Source organism: Platalea leucorodia, assembly GCF_965183815.1.
Source record: "Platalea leucorodia genome assembly, chromosome: 8".
NCBI lineage: Eukaryota > Metazoa > Chordata > Aves > Pelecaniformes > Threskiornithidae > Platalea > Platalea leucorodia.
In genome coordinates this window covers 11942664-11958664 of record NC_138830.1, presented here as the reverse complement: position 1 = coordinate 11958664, position 16001 = coordinate 11942664, and the positions used below count along the sequence as shown (strand labels likewise).

At 44.0% G+C, this 16001-nt stretch overlaps 1 protein-coding gene across 2 annotated transcripts in view; it reads right to left on the bottom strand.

Moving 5' to 3' along the window:
* Positions 1–12307, bottom strand: part of PDE6D (phosphodiesterase 6D) — a 39817-nt gene extending 27510 nt beyond the window's left edge. For both annotated transcript variants that reach the window (XM_082319216.1, XM_082319217.1), the window contains exon 1: positions 12170–12307. In XM_082319216.1, coding sequence (XP_082175342.1) covers positions 12170–12219 — 50 coding nt within the window. In that variant the 5' untranslated portion in view covers positions 12220–12307. The remainder of the gene's footprint in view (positions 1–12169) is intronic.
* Positions 12308–16001: the final 3694 nt, after the last annotated feature.

Below are 16001 nucleotides of genomic sequence, written 5' to 3'. Positions count from 1 at the left end.
TTTCCTGGCACTAGCTTAAATGGTTCCTCGGATATACAATCCATGTGGACAGTACTGGCCTGAATTTCACTGGAGCTACAAATACTTCAGTTTTGTTGTTTTTTTCTTAAGTTGAGCTATGTGTGCATGAGAAATGGGCACACTTTAGCCTTACTAACAGTACAGACCTTATAGCCAGAGCCTTCGTGACTAAACACAAAGAGCATCTGCACTGCCAGCTACCCTATTTTTCCAGGGCTGAACTGGCAAAAAAAGATTATGAACACTCTCAACACCAAGCCGAGGGAGCAAGTAAGGATGTAATTAATTAGGTGAATGTGAGCGGCCCTCTAAACTCACAGGACAAGACCACAGTGAGAATCAGAGGTGATTCTCCAAGGGACGAGAAAAATAGGTCATGGATCTGAGCCACTGAAGTAGTTACATCTCTGGAGCACTACACAAGTCATTGAAAGAACCATTTTATAGTATCCTTTAAAAAGCTGTCTTTCCTCTGCTGACACGGCACTGTTATTTTTCAGAGCCAGGAACAATTTCTGCTGACATGATAGGAGGCTGCTATACAAACAACAAATTGACAACTCGTTTTAGGATACATGGTATTAAAAACATAGGATATAAAAATCAATAGCTGCTACATGGGACACGAGTAAGTTGTTTAACAAAGTGAAAGCAGTAAATTAGCTTAATGGCAGGACCACATGCTGCAATATAGATCAAACAATTTTTGGTTTCCCACTTAGAACTGATAGGACTAAGATTATTCAAGGAAAACAAGTTCATTATCTTGTCTCTTCTGAGGAAGGGAGGAAAACTTAGAGCATACAGACCAAGTGGAGAATCAAAACAAAATTGAAAATACAGTCAGGAGGGAATGATTGGCAGTTGCACGAGGAAACTAATCTTGTAAATGGACCAGAAGCTGCTGAAAGCGGAGGCAGAGAGGAGGAATAAAGGGGGATTTACGCAGATTGAGGCAGAACTCTCAAAAACCAAGGACTCCATATCTGAATTACTGTGCTTTTTTAGGAACCTACTAAAATAAGTGCTTAAATTTGCAGTGTGGATTAGTGATTTGACAATTTAACCATCCCAACATTTTACACGGTGTTAGACAGTATGGCAGTCTGAAAAGAGAGTAAGTTGTTTGGAAAAGCACTACAGCAACACGCTGCAATTACAAGTAAAAAATTCAGTTCCAAACGAGTTTAGAACAGGTAAAATACTAATATTTGGTTCTGAATGTCATAATTTAATCAGCCTCTACAGATACACTAATGTGAACTACACTGATGTGAACCCCTGAGCATGTCACTAGGGGATCTCTCGAAGATGGAGGGTCTGTGCCCAAACCAGCATCTCTCTGCTTTAACATGCACTGGAATTCAGATGAAAAACATTGCTGTGGGGATACAATAATGAAATCTCCACTGAAATGACAAAAAAGCGATGACCTCTGTTGTGTCCAAGCAGCTCCTATAGCTTTCATTGTCAATAAAATCTACACTTACATTTATTAAGATTTTATTATTTTAACAAGCTTGTAGCTGTATGTTAAATTTTCAGAGTATTTGAAATCTGATTTTCACAATTTTAATCAAAATCTGTTAATATATTTTTCAGCTGAAGGAATGGAATAGCTTATTTCTGCTATGAAAAAGAACAGCATGTATAAATAATACATATCAGCTGTAGTGCACAAGTCGATTCTTTCAATTTCGTTATTAATAATAACAAAATAATAACAATTTAGTTATTGAAAAGCTAGACTTACAGCTGATACAAATATTATGTTTTTAAAATATTATTTTGGTGTTTCAAAGTGTGACCTTCATAAGCATTTGTGTTAAGGTGAATGCTAATGTTGTGAAATTATACACAAAAAGCTCAAAAAATGCCATAGTTAGAATTATCTGCACCCTTTATGGGCATGCCTACATTAAAATATGGCCTTTATTTATTTCAATTTGCACAACCTTTTCAAACATGTCTCGGCCTCATTCACTGCATTTACTATTTCAGAACTGGCAAAACTGGGACTTGTGCAAACATAATTAAGCAAGAAAACAAGGAACTACTGTTTTATCAGTGAAACAAATGAACGAGACCGTCATGAACCATGAAGCATTTTCACCTGACCTCTGGCAGGGCTGTATTTAAATGCAGAAGAGGGCCTTGCTGAGGGCAATGTGGCTAGGGGTCCTGGGGGAGCAGGGGCTTGCTCTGCAGCTGCCTGGTTAAGGCCTCACCTCTACTTTGTGTGGACAGGGAGAAGGAGGTTATGGTGGGGCTGCCGGTGGTGAGAAGGGAGCTTTGACTTTCTCTGAGGAACAGACTAGAGCCTTGAAGAGGTAAGCTTGTAATTTTCCTTGGGGAATCTTTGTTTTTAATTTGCAAGTAGTACTTCAGTTTAGGCTACTTTAAAATACATCTATAGGTTTGTGTTGTGTTTTTGTGTTGTTTTGTGTTTTTTTTTTTTTTTTTGTTTAAAACTCTAAGGAACTTATTCTAATGGTAGAATGGAAGATGCTAGGAGAACCAGGAAACCAGTTTTTTCTTTATTTCTATGAAGCTAAATGTTTCTGTGCAGAAGCTGAGTTTAAGGTTAGTGTTATACTAATGTAATGCAGATCCCTTTGAAGGAGCTACAGGGGAGGCACATAAAACAATTCCTTCCTGGGGCTGTTTAAATACTACATTTTTATGGCAACAGTGTAACTGTAATGATTCCTTGTGGATTAATGAGGGTGCCATAAATGAACAGCCCAAACTGGATTGAGAAACTTATTGGCTTGTCTTTTTCTTTCTGGAAGGAATATCTTAAAAACAACATGCATTTGCTCTCCAGGGCTGCATGTGATTTTCAGCCAATGATTTCCTATGTCTGGTTTGTTATGAGAGTTGCAGGAGCACTGAGCCTCTAAGGGCACTTGCTACATGGTTGGACCCTGTTGGTGACTTTGCCTGGTTGCTGGGCAGTAACTTCTCACACAGCACAGTAATGCTAAAGACTTCTTGCACAGAACAAGGGGAAAGAGAAGATGACTGCCTTACCAATGTAATCTAAAACGCATTTCTCTTAAGAGAAGTTATGTGACCACAAATTTAGCAATGTGAAGTTAAAATGCTAAACTAATAATGCTAAGCTAGGACTTTAGAATTGGTGCTGCAAGAGTTGCTAAGCATGGTGATGTGAGAAACCTCCTCAGGTGAGTTGGTGCTGACTGCTGGAGAAGACAGCATGAGGCTGCACTGAGAACAAGTTCATCTGATGCAAGACTGAGGCTGTGGGCATGACACCTGACAGCAGCAGCAGAGGACTGCTGTTTACAGCCCTCCCCGGCTGCTTCTTACTTTCTCCCTCAAATCTAACAGCCAAGCAGTTTGTAAAACTGCTAACCTGAACTACTTGACCAACACGGGTCTCTGCTCTTTAACCTGTTGCTTAAGCTGTTTAAACTAAGCATGCCTCGTTCTGACTGAAACAGGAGGTTGCACTGCTTATCTGAGCAGCTCAGCTAGTAAATCTAAAAATGAAGTAACAAGCAGCTGGGGATGGTAATCTGTGCTCTGCACAGCTGCTGTGCCAGAAGCACACATCAAGAAGAATGTAAAGGCAGATATCTTTCAGATGTCCTCTTTCCTCAGAAGCAACAAACTTGTACTACTTCCTGGACTGAGGTTTTTTAAATGTCACTTAAAGGCTAATAAGGTTCAAGTGAAATAACAATCAGAAGGACATTTTTACTCCTTATCTCAGCTTCTGGGAAAGAAAGTAACTTTATTAGAGAAACAATGAAGCCTTAAGTTGGACTGACTGACAGGGCCGTATTCTAATGCACTAGAGTCTACCCTGAAGACTTAAACTGGAAGTCAAATATCTAGATTATCTCCAGAAGATCCCCCTGTATTAAAGGTCAGTAGGTATTTCTTGGTGTCCAGTTTCCAGATGGGTTGGTCTATTCTGCCACATGGCGATACACTAATGGGGACAATGGTTCTTCTACCCCTTCTCTCTGCAAACCTCTTTCTTCAAGAGGGGTTGGGGGTGTTGCAGAACTCCCTTTAAACACAGAGCTAGCAACAGTCCCTGCGCACAGATGAACAGAAAATGGGTTCCTCCTTAGTGAGGGTCTCTATAAGCATTTTCCCATACACAAAAGAATTTCAATTTAAAGTAATGCAAATAGCCAGTTTTTCACTGTATCATAAAATAGAATTTCCTTTGACTTTCCAAACGAAAGTGACTTGACATTAACTCTCTGCTTGCCCAGCAGGCTGTCCCTAATTAGAAGTTTCTGACATTCTTAATAAAACATCAGATGGATTTCTTGGTTCCAAGCATGTGTAACCTTCCTTTTGGAAAGGTTTAAATCAAGTCATCTGAAGTGAGGAGGAGAGGCATGCAGGCAGGCAATCTACTCAGGTGGGGTATACATTCATCGGTGATTAAAGTGTAAGATCCCCCTCATTTTCTTTATACAATAAATAGCAAAAAATGGATATAATCAGCTCTCCCAGGGACCAAATGAGCTTCTGACTCACTATGGAGTAGATGAATTGTACGTACACAGTATAGCATACAGACTGGCCCATATAAATACTCCTCTGTAGAATTACCAAGTAAAATCCCCTGCGCTCATTCTCTCTAATGGAAGACAATATTGCTCCGAGTTAGTTAAGCAATCCTTTCAATACAGGAGTGGATAAATTTAATAACATGATGCTTTTGTGCATTGTTATCCCAAAGGCTGACCGAAAATAAAAAATTACTTTTCTTGCTTTTTACCCAAGCCTGCCATTCTTCCAGAAGAAAGCTGCCTGATATTCTAGTCATGAACATAATCAACTCAAAGGTTTGCTCATGGCTGAATTAATCTGATATTGTTTCCCTTAAGTCTCTTCTGTACCTAAGATTTGTGTCACAGTGAGAACTTGGTTCAGGGGAAATCTGACAATGGAATCTCAAAGTTCATAATCGCAACTGAAAATCCTGTCTGTCGATCAGGATTTAGCAATATGCAGCAGAGATGTGGTTTCTACTGTTGTTTGTGAGAGCCTGTTACTGTCAGGTGTTCTCTGGACAGAGCCTCCCAACAGTCCTACTGTGTCTACATGGATGTGGTGTCAAATGGCTTTGGAAACTTCACAGTAATGCACAATGAGTGTATGTGGGTGGGGGTGTTCCCTCAAAAACTGTCACCTATTCCTTAACACCACTCTGGGAGCGATGCTACACAGATGCCGAACTTCTTGTTTCTGTGGGTGCTCCTGATTCAGTTCCAGGACAAGAAGGCAGCCCCTAAGAATGTTGTTGGGTTTTTTAGTATTCAGTGCTCACTACTGTAGTTTCTTGCACATCAACTGTAAATATATGATCTGATCCTTAATGTGTGTGAGCAACAGATGTGTAAAAGTCACTGTTCATGTGCTTACAGAACTAACTTCTGATAAATTTTTGCTATACTAATATACAGAAAAAGACAAAATTCAATATTGGCAGGTAGACATTAATAGATCATGATATTTTCTGCTTGTTATTTGTATCTGGGAACCTAGCATACCTCATACTTCTATACAAACTTTGATTATCTAGATCAAGCCAATGCTTTGTTTAGTCTTTAATGGGGGGGGTCTGAGCTCAAATTTGAAGCTGCCTTAATTTCCCAGCTTAGAGAAATAGAAGAGGCTTATATGTTACATAAATTGTGGAAGTCAAAGGCAGAAGTCAGTACAGTGGCCTGTTACATTACTAACTTAATGTAAAATTTTCACTTTTAACGTTCGTTCTAGATCAACTTAAATTCAGAGTTAAACATGTGTAAGAGCAAGCTGCATCAGCTTCCACGCTAAGACTGCTTTAGCTAACAGAACACTGTTATTCAGAGACACAGGAGACACATCAGATGTCTGTATTAAAAAAAAACAAAACAACAACACTCTGAACAGAATCTGTTTAACATGAAGATTTTTAGATGTCTTCCCTGCTTGTCTACCTCTGTGTAAGCTTGGCTTTTTTCCTACATGTTGGCTGTGAAGATGCATGGCGGGGAAGAAGCTCTATCAGATCTCAGTTGATGGATTAAATTATTATCTTCTGCTGTGTGGAAATTCAAATACTGTAACAACAGCTGAAGCATACGGCACCACTGACATCTGATGGTTTTGATCCCTGCCAAGGATGCAAAGAGTAACTGATATTATCTTAATATTATATGAAGGAAATAAGGGGAAATAATTTTGCTAATGACAACTGCATTATTTTAGGTACCTTATTAGGTTGGCATTACACAAGCAATTAAAAATACTGAAACCATAATTCCAGTGAAATGCTGGATGGGAGATGAAAGGATAAATCTTAAAAATCAAATTCTAACCACAAGGTGCTAAAGTAATATTGCTGACTAAAAAGTAAAACCCAAACTTCAATGTCGACTTACACTTTTAAATTGGTGTTAGTTAGATGTATTCTCTGTAGCACCTGGTAACTCATTTGTTTCCTGTGATGGTGGAGCCCCTGATGCCCCTTCCACTGTCCAGGGCACAAAGCACCATTTCTAATACCATGTCCTCCCCTTGTTAGTTTTCATTGAAAAAGTGTAAATATTTAGTTATACTTAAACAGTGATTTGCATTAACTTCATATCTGAATGAGTTACAGTCAGTTTTCTGACTTTCAGATTTAATGCAATCCACTCATGAAGTCTTTGGTGCTCACTGAGGAACCAGGCAGGTAAAACCAAACCTGGTAAAATTGTTCCTGCTTTATTTGCAGGTATGCCCCATGACTTACACATAAACCCATAAGTCTGTGTTCAGCATGCCAGGACTATAGATCATCGCATACTCCAGAACTTCTGTCAATGCTGGAAACAACTCTGATATGGTAAAGGTACCTTGACCACAGTGACACTTCCTTAACTACCAAGTACAACCAGGCTGAAGCTTCTATGTGAAACTCTGGCCTCTTGGAAACAAAGATCTCTTGGTGCTGCCAGAGTGGGAACTTGTTCTGCAGTCAGACTAACTGGGAATGTGGACAACCCTTGCCTGTAAAGTACTCTAAGGTTTGTAGACGGGAAAGTGGTAATGAAAGTTCAAGAACAACAGAAGACCAATTTTTTCAGGTCATATAAATGATGAACTCTATGCATTAGACAGAAGAACATTCTAGTTTTTAGAAACCAGAGACGTGGATGGGGAGAACAAACTCATGTTTTCCAGGATGTTTTAAAATTGCACTGGCACAAGCTACATGGAAGCTCTGCTTTGGCTTTCTGCAGAGCACATTTCCCAGCTTCTGGGCAGCCCTGTTCCCTCTTTTAGCTGGCCAGTGTCTCCTTTTAACCCATAAATTTGATGATTTATCTTTCTATTTAATTGCAAGAAGTCTAAACAAACCGAGACCTGAGGAAATGCATAGAGGAGACCTCAAAACAAAGGGAAACTTATAAGCCAATTAAAGCTGCTGCCTTGTTAGTTTTGTAAATACTGGACCAGATAAGCATTTTAAGTGACTAAGGAGCTAAAGATCTACTGGCCTAACAAATAAATTGGAAACTCTGTTTGATGGAGCTTCCATTTTGATTTCTCAACTTTTGAATGCTGTTTCAAACTAGTTCAGAACTTCAGTGACTATTCTAGGAATTGATAGTCAAGACTGTCATTGACTACAGTTTCTGCCTGTAGAGCAGAAACAAGGTAGAAGTTGGAAATAGAAGTCTCTTGGTCTGCAGAGTAATATAAAGTTCATAGAAGCTCTTAATAGTTTCTGGTATAATTGGTGTCTCATTACAGCTCTATCCATCTTTCTGAGAGATTAATGCTCTGCTAGAATGATTTCCTAGACAGAAAAACAATGGTGAGAGGAGGACTGGAAGAAGCTCTGGGAGCTAGGAGGACGCTGCACAGGGAACTTTGAGGATTCCAGAAAGCTGGACAGCCTTTGACATATAAAGCTTTGCGTACAAATGTTCAAATGCCTAAGCTACAGGAACATGTTTATACTGACCACAAATACTAGTTTCATAACTCCATAATTATTCTGACCTAGAGTTAATATTGTTTCCTCATGCTTATGTTCACCATATTAATTTGTTTCAGGAGACTTCTGAAGTACAGTAAGATATACTGCATAGCCTTAAATGGAAGTTCATGGAGAAACTTGTCCTAAGCTGATAAATATCTATATGGCAATTAACACCATAGAGATCCAATTCTGATGAGACTCCTCTGTACAGAAGCAAATAAAATAGGTGATATCTTGTTTGACTTGTAAGATTTACAATAGAAAATGGATGTGCTTCCTCATATGTTGAGAGGCTAGGCTTAGCACCTTAACTAGACCCAGCTGACTTGTTTTGGGTTTTCTCTTCCTTGCTGTTCTGGCTGAAACATTACAGGAAGAAGTGCATAAAGAAGCTGAACTGTCATCCCTCAAGAGCTGGGTGTGAATCTGTTGCTGCAAACCATGACTGGATATTTCTAATCTACAGCATAGATGTACGTAAGAAAGCAAAGCACGTATGCTTTACAAATGTTGCCAAATCAAATTAAATAGGATAACTGTCTACAGTGTCCTCATTTTAGTGGACACAGCGCATAAAAAATTCTGTGCTAGTTTGTATCAGAACACAGATAAATAGGCAACTTGCAAATTATCAAGGGGGTTGGTGGGGAGGAAGCCATAAAAAAAAAAGGGGTTTTGCCTGTTAGGGAAATACATTATTGGTGTTACTTTTTTATGAAAAAGGATGGTAAATACCTACATTTAATAGTACATGCTAACTCTAAAGGTAAAATGACAGAATGAAACCTGAAGAATGTGTTGAAAGGGTAAGTGAGGGTCAAGTAAAATGCTATTATGTAGTTTGACAGAGTAACTGTCCCATCTTCTAGAGAAAAAAAGGCATAATCAAATTTCATGCATTTGAGATTATAGAACCAGCTGTGTGTAAATACTTGCAGAAACAAGACTTGGCTAATATTCCAGAGGAATGAATCTTCAGTTACCAACTGAACTGATATTGCTTCCAGTCAAAAAAAAAGTCTGCATTTTCATAGTACTAGACTACCTGTAGATATTACATTAAGTGTAACAACTGCTCTTCAGGTGAGTGCCTTCAAAACAGGGAGTTGATGAACGCAGTTATCAGCTCTATTAAGAAATATAGTCTCTGAAAAAGTGACAAGCTATAAAAGTTTTTGCTGGCTGCTTTCAGTCTCTTACTGCAACGTACTTACTGGACTGTCAGTGTTCAGTTTTTAATGGGTGCCATAAAAATTCTTAGGACAAATGTAATAAACTATAATGAATATCCTCATTTGCCTGCAAGCATCAAATATTTCTCCTTTGGTTTTAATCTCTTCAAAATAGCAAAATACATGAGAAGAGGGAGTAAATGTTTCTGTGAATTTCGGGACACTAGCCACAACATGTTTCTGCACTAGTGTCATAGAGGAAGGAAAGCATATCTCTGCATTAGAGGGTGGATTTGGGCTATAATTTAATTTCCACAGCAGCATGTTCCAGTCAGTTGGAAAGCTTGTAATTAACCTCTTCTCAGGAACCACAAGTAAACAGAATTTGTTTGAGGAAACTTTGATTACTCAATGTGAACTGGATTTCCAGCTAGAGTGCCTGTTCCTCTGTTAAAGCAAACAAGTATTTTTGGAAGCCTGCTCCCTCAATGATGATTTCTACCCTATCAACTGATCTTACCACACAAGGAATCTAATACAGCCATACCCTAGGTATAATACTGTGCTAGTTTCTTGTGCTAAAAGCAACTTCAGTTTCAAGTGCCAAGTTTGCAGGGTGTGCTTAAGTTGGTGGAGTTGAACTCCCTCCCTCCTGGGAGCAGAGGAAAAAGTTTTCAAGTGGTCCAAGTACAACCTTAACAGCTTTTCAGAACATGTTTCTCTCTTCCTTTCTATTAAGTAAATCAAATTAGCACATACAGCAGTAGAGTGGGCAGAAGATAAAGCATCTTTTTAAAATGTAATGCTCTCTAGAATACAAGCTCACCCTTAGAAAAGGAAATGGAAGTCTGAGCTGATGGCTGCCTTACAGAGAGCATGGTCACATCTGGGCATGAGTAGTTTCCTGTGCGGATGGCGCAGTGTCTCAAGCCTTCCTCTCATAAATGAGGAATGTGTCTGTTCAGCCACTCTCCTGGTTTACTGAAGGGATATGTAGATGGTTTTTCAACTATTTTAACTTGCTACAAGTTCCAGTTATGAAATGTTTGGAGAAACTTTCCTGTTTCTCAGACTTCATCCTACCTGGCCCTGTAGCAACTACTGAAGTACTCTAGCATGTTTTTGGAGAAGTGCAGTCAAGGTTTTGCCTAAAACTGTCCTGTCAGCAGTAAAATATTAGTGTTTTTGCAAGGACAAGCAAAGGAAGACTAAATTTGAGGTACTTCAACATGGAATGGCAGAGTATTTCTGCTAAAGCTTCCTGCCCGTGCTATGGCTGCTTGAAATAATAGAAGTTTACCTTAGGTTTGTCTAACATCCTTCCTCTCAAAGGGCGAAAAGCATTTTCTACTCAAGCCAACAAACAACAAAATGGGTTATTTACTCTGAAGTTGGACAAAGGCCTTCATGTAAATTGTGCTATCCAGGAAAGACTATATGCAAACACATGCAAAAAGCACTTAAAAGTTTGTTCCCTAGGCTTAACTTTCTAAGCACTTCTCATGTCTACCAACAGCTTAGTCTGGTCTTGTCAGAAGCTTATTCTTTTTCTAATTGCTGGCACAAAAGACTCTCAAATCATGTTTTGACAGCTGAAATACTACATCTTCATAAACAAAAAGAACTGTCAATAGTGCTAGTGCAGGAGCAGAGGAACCAGATGCAGTACTAAAAGCTGGGGGAGGGGACAAGGATTCAAAAGTTAAGCAAAGCATCTGCTTATAGTTTGACAGCAGCTATCTGTCTAAATCCAACCTAGAAAATTAGATCCTGCTACAGCTGGCATAGAGATTATGAACATCTCACTAGACAAAAAAGCTGTTTAGAAATAACAGTATTGGATCAAGAGGGTATTCTGTCCACTTCTGTCCTTTTCACTGTAAAAAAAGAAAAAGCCAAACAAACGAAGCCACAACAATTTTCTGGTGTTTAAAGGTCAAGCTAGCAAGCTTACATTCATCTTCCAAGCTTAGAAAAATCTGCTATAGTAAAGTATAGTAGCTTTATTTTACATGTGGCCTATTTTTCCCACCCTTGGTTTGCACGTGGGCCTTTAGGTTGAGCCTTTCTCTATTTCACTGAATTCCTGGGTTGGAAGGGCGCACGCAGGATTTCACTTCTCTTCCAAGCTCAGATCTATCTCATTTCATCAGCACTAAATTCATATTCAGGTAACACAGACAACACAATGAGAATGCTTTTTGAAAGCCATGACATGAAAAGTTTTTAAATGAACTGCACAGAAAAGCATTAACACCTACAGTATGTCAGCGTTGGCAATAAAAGACATTGTATGATCAACCACGGCCAACACAATGTGTGCCAGTACCTCACTGTATGAAAAGAAACAAGATATTTAGTTGCTTCTGGACCTGAAGACCCGGTATTTCCTTTCCAAGCAGAGGTGCCTAAGTGCAGGCCGGAGGGGAAGGGATCAGACCCTCCCGGGACCGAGAGCACCGGCCGCCGAGCTACTTCACCTGCCCTCTGTAAGCTGTCCTCGCTGCCGAGGCGGGGGCTCCCGCTGCTCCGCGGCCGCCGCCTTCCTGCGCAGCCCCTTCTCCTCCGGCCGCCCATCAGCAGCCGCCCGGCGGACAGCTCCGGTGCGGCGGGACGCCGGGGTGGGGACTGGGGAGGCCGCCGCCGCTCTGGGGGCTTTGGCCACCTGCCACCGCCCCGATGGGGACCCCCCGCCTCCGCCTCCCCAGCCGGCTCAGGGCCGGCCCCAGCCCCGCCGGGGTTCAGCCGCTTCCAGGGGGAGGGACGCCCCCCGCCGCCGCCGGGGGGGGGCGCACGCCATTGGGAACAGCCCAGCCGGGGAGGCGTTTCCATGACAACCCCCCTTCCCGCCCCGGGGGCCTCGCGCGCGCCCTCACCACAGGGGGGCGTCGCGTCCCGTTCCCCCCCCCCCCCCCCGGTCCTTCCCAGCCGGGTCCCGCCCGCCTCACGGCCCCCGTCGGGAGGATACAGCTTGAAGCCCCGGAGGATCTCCTTGGCCCGCTCGTCCGTGGCCGACATGGTCCTGCCGCGCCGCGCCGCGGGCGGACGGGCCTGGCTGCGCGGGCCTGGGCGGGAAGGCGGCGGTGACAGCGGCGCCTCAGGACCCCCCACCCCTCCCCCCTCACTCCCTCGCACCCGCCACGGGCCGGCGCAACCAACCCGAGCGGCCTCCCGACGCCCCGCCCCCCGGCACGCCGCACCGGCCAATCATCCTCCGTCACCGCCCCGCTGCCCCGCCTTCCAGCCCAGGAAGGACGGCACGGCTGGCCAATCAGACGGCGCGCCCGCCTGCCCGCCCCCCCCCCCATTCAAGGGCGGCTGCGCAGCGGTCGTTAAGGCGTACGCCCCGGCCGAGCCTGACGTCGCCGGGGGACGGGAGTCGCCGCAGGACAAACCTCTCCGCGCCGCCGTTGTGAGGCTGGGCCGCGGGGGGGCGCGGGCCGGTGGCGGCGGCGGCCCGGGCGAGGGGAGGCCTCGGGTGGGGTGCGGCGGAAGGGGCGAGAAGCCGCCAGAGGCCTGGTCAGGTCCCGCCCGACGGCAGCCCTCACGGCGCGGTGCCGCCCGGGCGAACGCTGCCGGGGCTGTGCCCGAGCTGGGCTGGCGCTTCTCCTCGGGCGGTGGGCAGGTCTGGCAGCGCGTTCGTCCCTCCGGCTGCTTGAGGGCGGCCCCGCCGAGCCCCAGCCGTGAATGCGGGTAGTGCCGGGGGCCTGGGTGCCGGCTGTGTTGGGGCGCAGAGCAGCTCCTGCGTGTGCTGAGGCCGGAGCTAACAGGACCGGCATTATGGAGAAAGTTTAAAATAAATAGTGTGTTTTTCCTGGAAGAAAAGCGCCCTTCTCTGTACTGCAGAAATTTGGCCTTTGTGTAACAAAGTAGATTGCGGGGGACGGTCTCTGGCTCATTAGCACACCCCAGAAGGCAGGCTGTTCTTTAATAGGAGCACGACAAATTAACTCCTCCATTAACAACCTGAGCGCAGCTAATACAAAGCATTAATAAGTCATGAAAAAAAAAGAAAGGCAGCAGTTGTAATCCAGGCTCAGAACAGGACCAGCGAGCGATCAGGGGGCCGTCAATACATTCATGGCTCCGCTTGCCTCCAAATCAGCCACGGTACAAATGAGGGGAATATGAACATTAATAAAGGTCGTGTTTAATGCATAAGGACAAGGCCACTGCCAGTATAACCAATAAGAGAACTTAATAATAAAAATAGGTAGTATTTATTTCCCTGATGTATGTGATCCATGCTCAGTTCCACACCATCAGTTGAAAAGTGTATGAACAGATCATTTTGAATCTGGGCAGAGCGCCAGGGGTAGGCTATGCTAATATATATCTATCTTTTATTAAGAGTCCTTCCTGGGTTTTAGATAGGCTGTGTAATTGAATGCTACCTAAGGAAGAGGGACTAAAGATCACCGAGGAGAAGAGACTGATGGGGAGAAAAAGCAAGCAAAAAAAAAACTAGACCTGAAGAAGGCAGAAACAAATGGTTGTGTTTGGGGGAAGAGCCTGCCAGGTGGAAGTATGACATGCCGGTTTACACAAGACATAAGGAACTCAATCCTGCCTCTGTTCAGGCTCCTCAGAGGTGAAAGAACCAGGGACCAAATGGATCTTGCAGCGAGGAACTCTTGCAGTGTTGAAGGGCTTCTCTAACACAGGAGTAGGATTGTTTCCAGAATTTATAGTTGGGACCTTTGTGTTTTCTGGCCAAATCCCAGACTTCCCAAATTCATTTTGCTGTGCAGGGAAGCACAGGCCTGGCATCTCTCATTTTTGAACTTCTGAAAATGACAAAAGAGCTCATGGCTGAAGTGTGAAGTTCTTGTGACTGCTCCAGGCACAAACAGCAGTGGAACATGTGACACCATCGCTCAGAGAGTGACAGAAGCCCTGGGATCTCTCTCCTCTCAAAATCCTTTGTCTGCATTAACACAAACGACGCCCTTGAGCACATCAGCTTTCCAATCCACTTGCAAGAAAGTTGCTGCAAGTCTCACTATCCCTTGGTGCCACTTTGTACTGAAAACCTCACTTTGGCTTTCACGTCTCTGGCAGGTGTGACAGTTTCTGAGCTGCCACTGCAGGTGAGAAGATGCTTCCAGCCTGCTTTGTGCTTCCCCAGAAGCTTTTTCTCTCAAGGTGCAGAGAAACGAGCTGGTGTTTCTCCAGATCAGCGTAACTGGGAGATGGTTTCATAAGCTGGGGCTTCATCCCACCCCACACTTGATGGAAGGGGTTGTACCGCTGCATTATCTGCAACCACTCAGGCACACACATCACCCTGACCTGGCCAAGGTGCGAGATGAGAGTCCAGCGAGCAGCGTAGTCTCTGCACCCTGGGAAATGCAGAGAGCTTGACAGCTTCTTCAGCAGGAGGTGGGAGCTCCCATTGCCCCACGCTCTGGAAATGTGTGCTGGAAGCTAGGGGCTCAGAAGCCTGGAAGGAGAGAGAATAAATGGATGAAGCACGGTGAAAGCACACACAGATGAGGAACGAAACTGCATCCAGGACTGCATTAGCATTTACGCAGCCTAGCTTACTCCTAGAGCTACTGGCCATTCCGTCATGTGCAGATGCACCTGCTCCTGCTCTAGCGTGGCCATGGTGCCAACAGTTGATTTTATTTTGCTTTATGTTGTTGGGAAGTAAAATTATTACAGACACTTTAGGAACCAGATCCTAATCCTGGTGGCTAAATGTAGCCTAGCGTATGATTTCTGAATATAATGCGTATTATGTGAGTTATTGGTAAGGTCCTATGTTGTCTTAACATACCTCTTTTCACAAGAGTTTTTGATTTACATCACCTTATTTATGAAAGGTGAGGAAAAAGATAAGAAACACAGAAGTACCCGCTTTCACTATCGGCCCTCTCCTTGGTGAGGCCCAGTGGTATTTGTCTGATGCCAGTGAGACATCAGAATTGGGACTTCAGGAGAGGAAGAACCAGCTCCAGAACCGGGGCACCAGGAGGTGCACACCTACAAGGGGGCGAAGCCGGTGCCGCCGGCCTGGCAGGCAGGAGGCAGACACAGGCAGGGTGCAGACGCCGGTGGGATGAGCAGCTGGAGGCACAGGGTGCTCAAGAGCCTGAAGAACCAGACACTGAACTCGGTGCGATGGAAGCTGCAGGACAGAGGGGTGTCATCGTGCTGTTAATCACACCCTTCCTGGTCTCTGTCCCTTACAGGTGACTCTGCAGCCTCGTGCCTTGGCTTCTGACTGAGAGAAACCATGTTCTCAAAGCCCGTGGGGCTCCACAACACCACTGCTTGGGGAGATTACTCTGGATTTATGGTTTCTTTTCTCAGGCAATGCAGGGAAATAAGGTGAATTACCTGCTGCCTAAAAGGGACCTGGACTGCAGAATAACAAGGGGAAGAGATGGGGTGAGTCAAGAGATAATGCCAACATTAAAAGATAAAATGGATTAACATCTCCCTGCACGCAGAAAGCTGCGTGGCAGCAAGAGGTTGCAATAGCAGTTTAAAAGGGGACGAGACAGCTGGGCATCCTTGTATTTTTCTCGTAAAAAAAAAAAAGAAATCCATCCCAAAAGCTGAGCTGAGCTGATGCTATCCTCCAAAGTCCATGTCAGTCAGCCAGGCTGGCTGTCCGCAGTCGGGAGGTGTCGGGACAGCCTGACTGACAGACCCTGCTGGCTGACCTACACGGGGCTATAACGCAGCTGATTTCCACCTGCAGGCTCCAGCAAGAGATTGCAAAAATGATCCATGGAAAATAGCTCACAATCATATATTTCCATTTCTATTTCAGCCTGGGATTTCAGCTT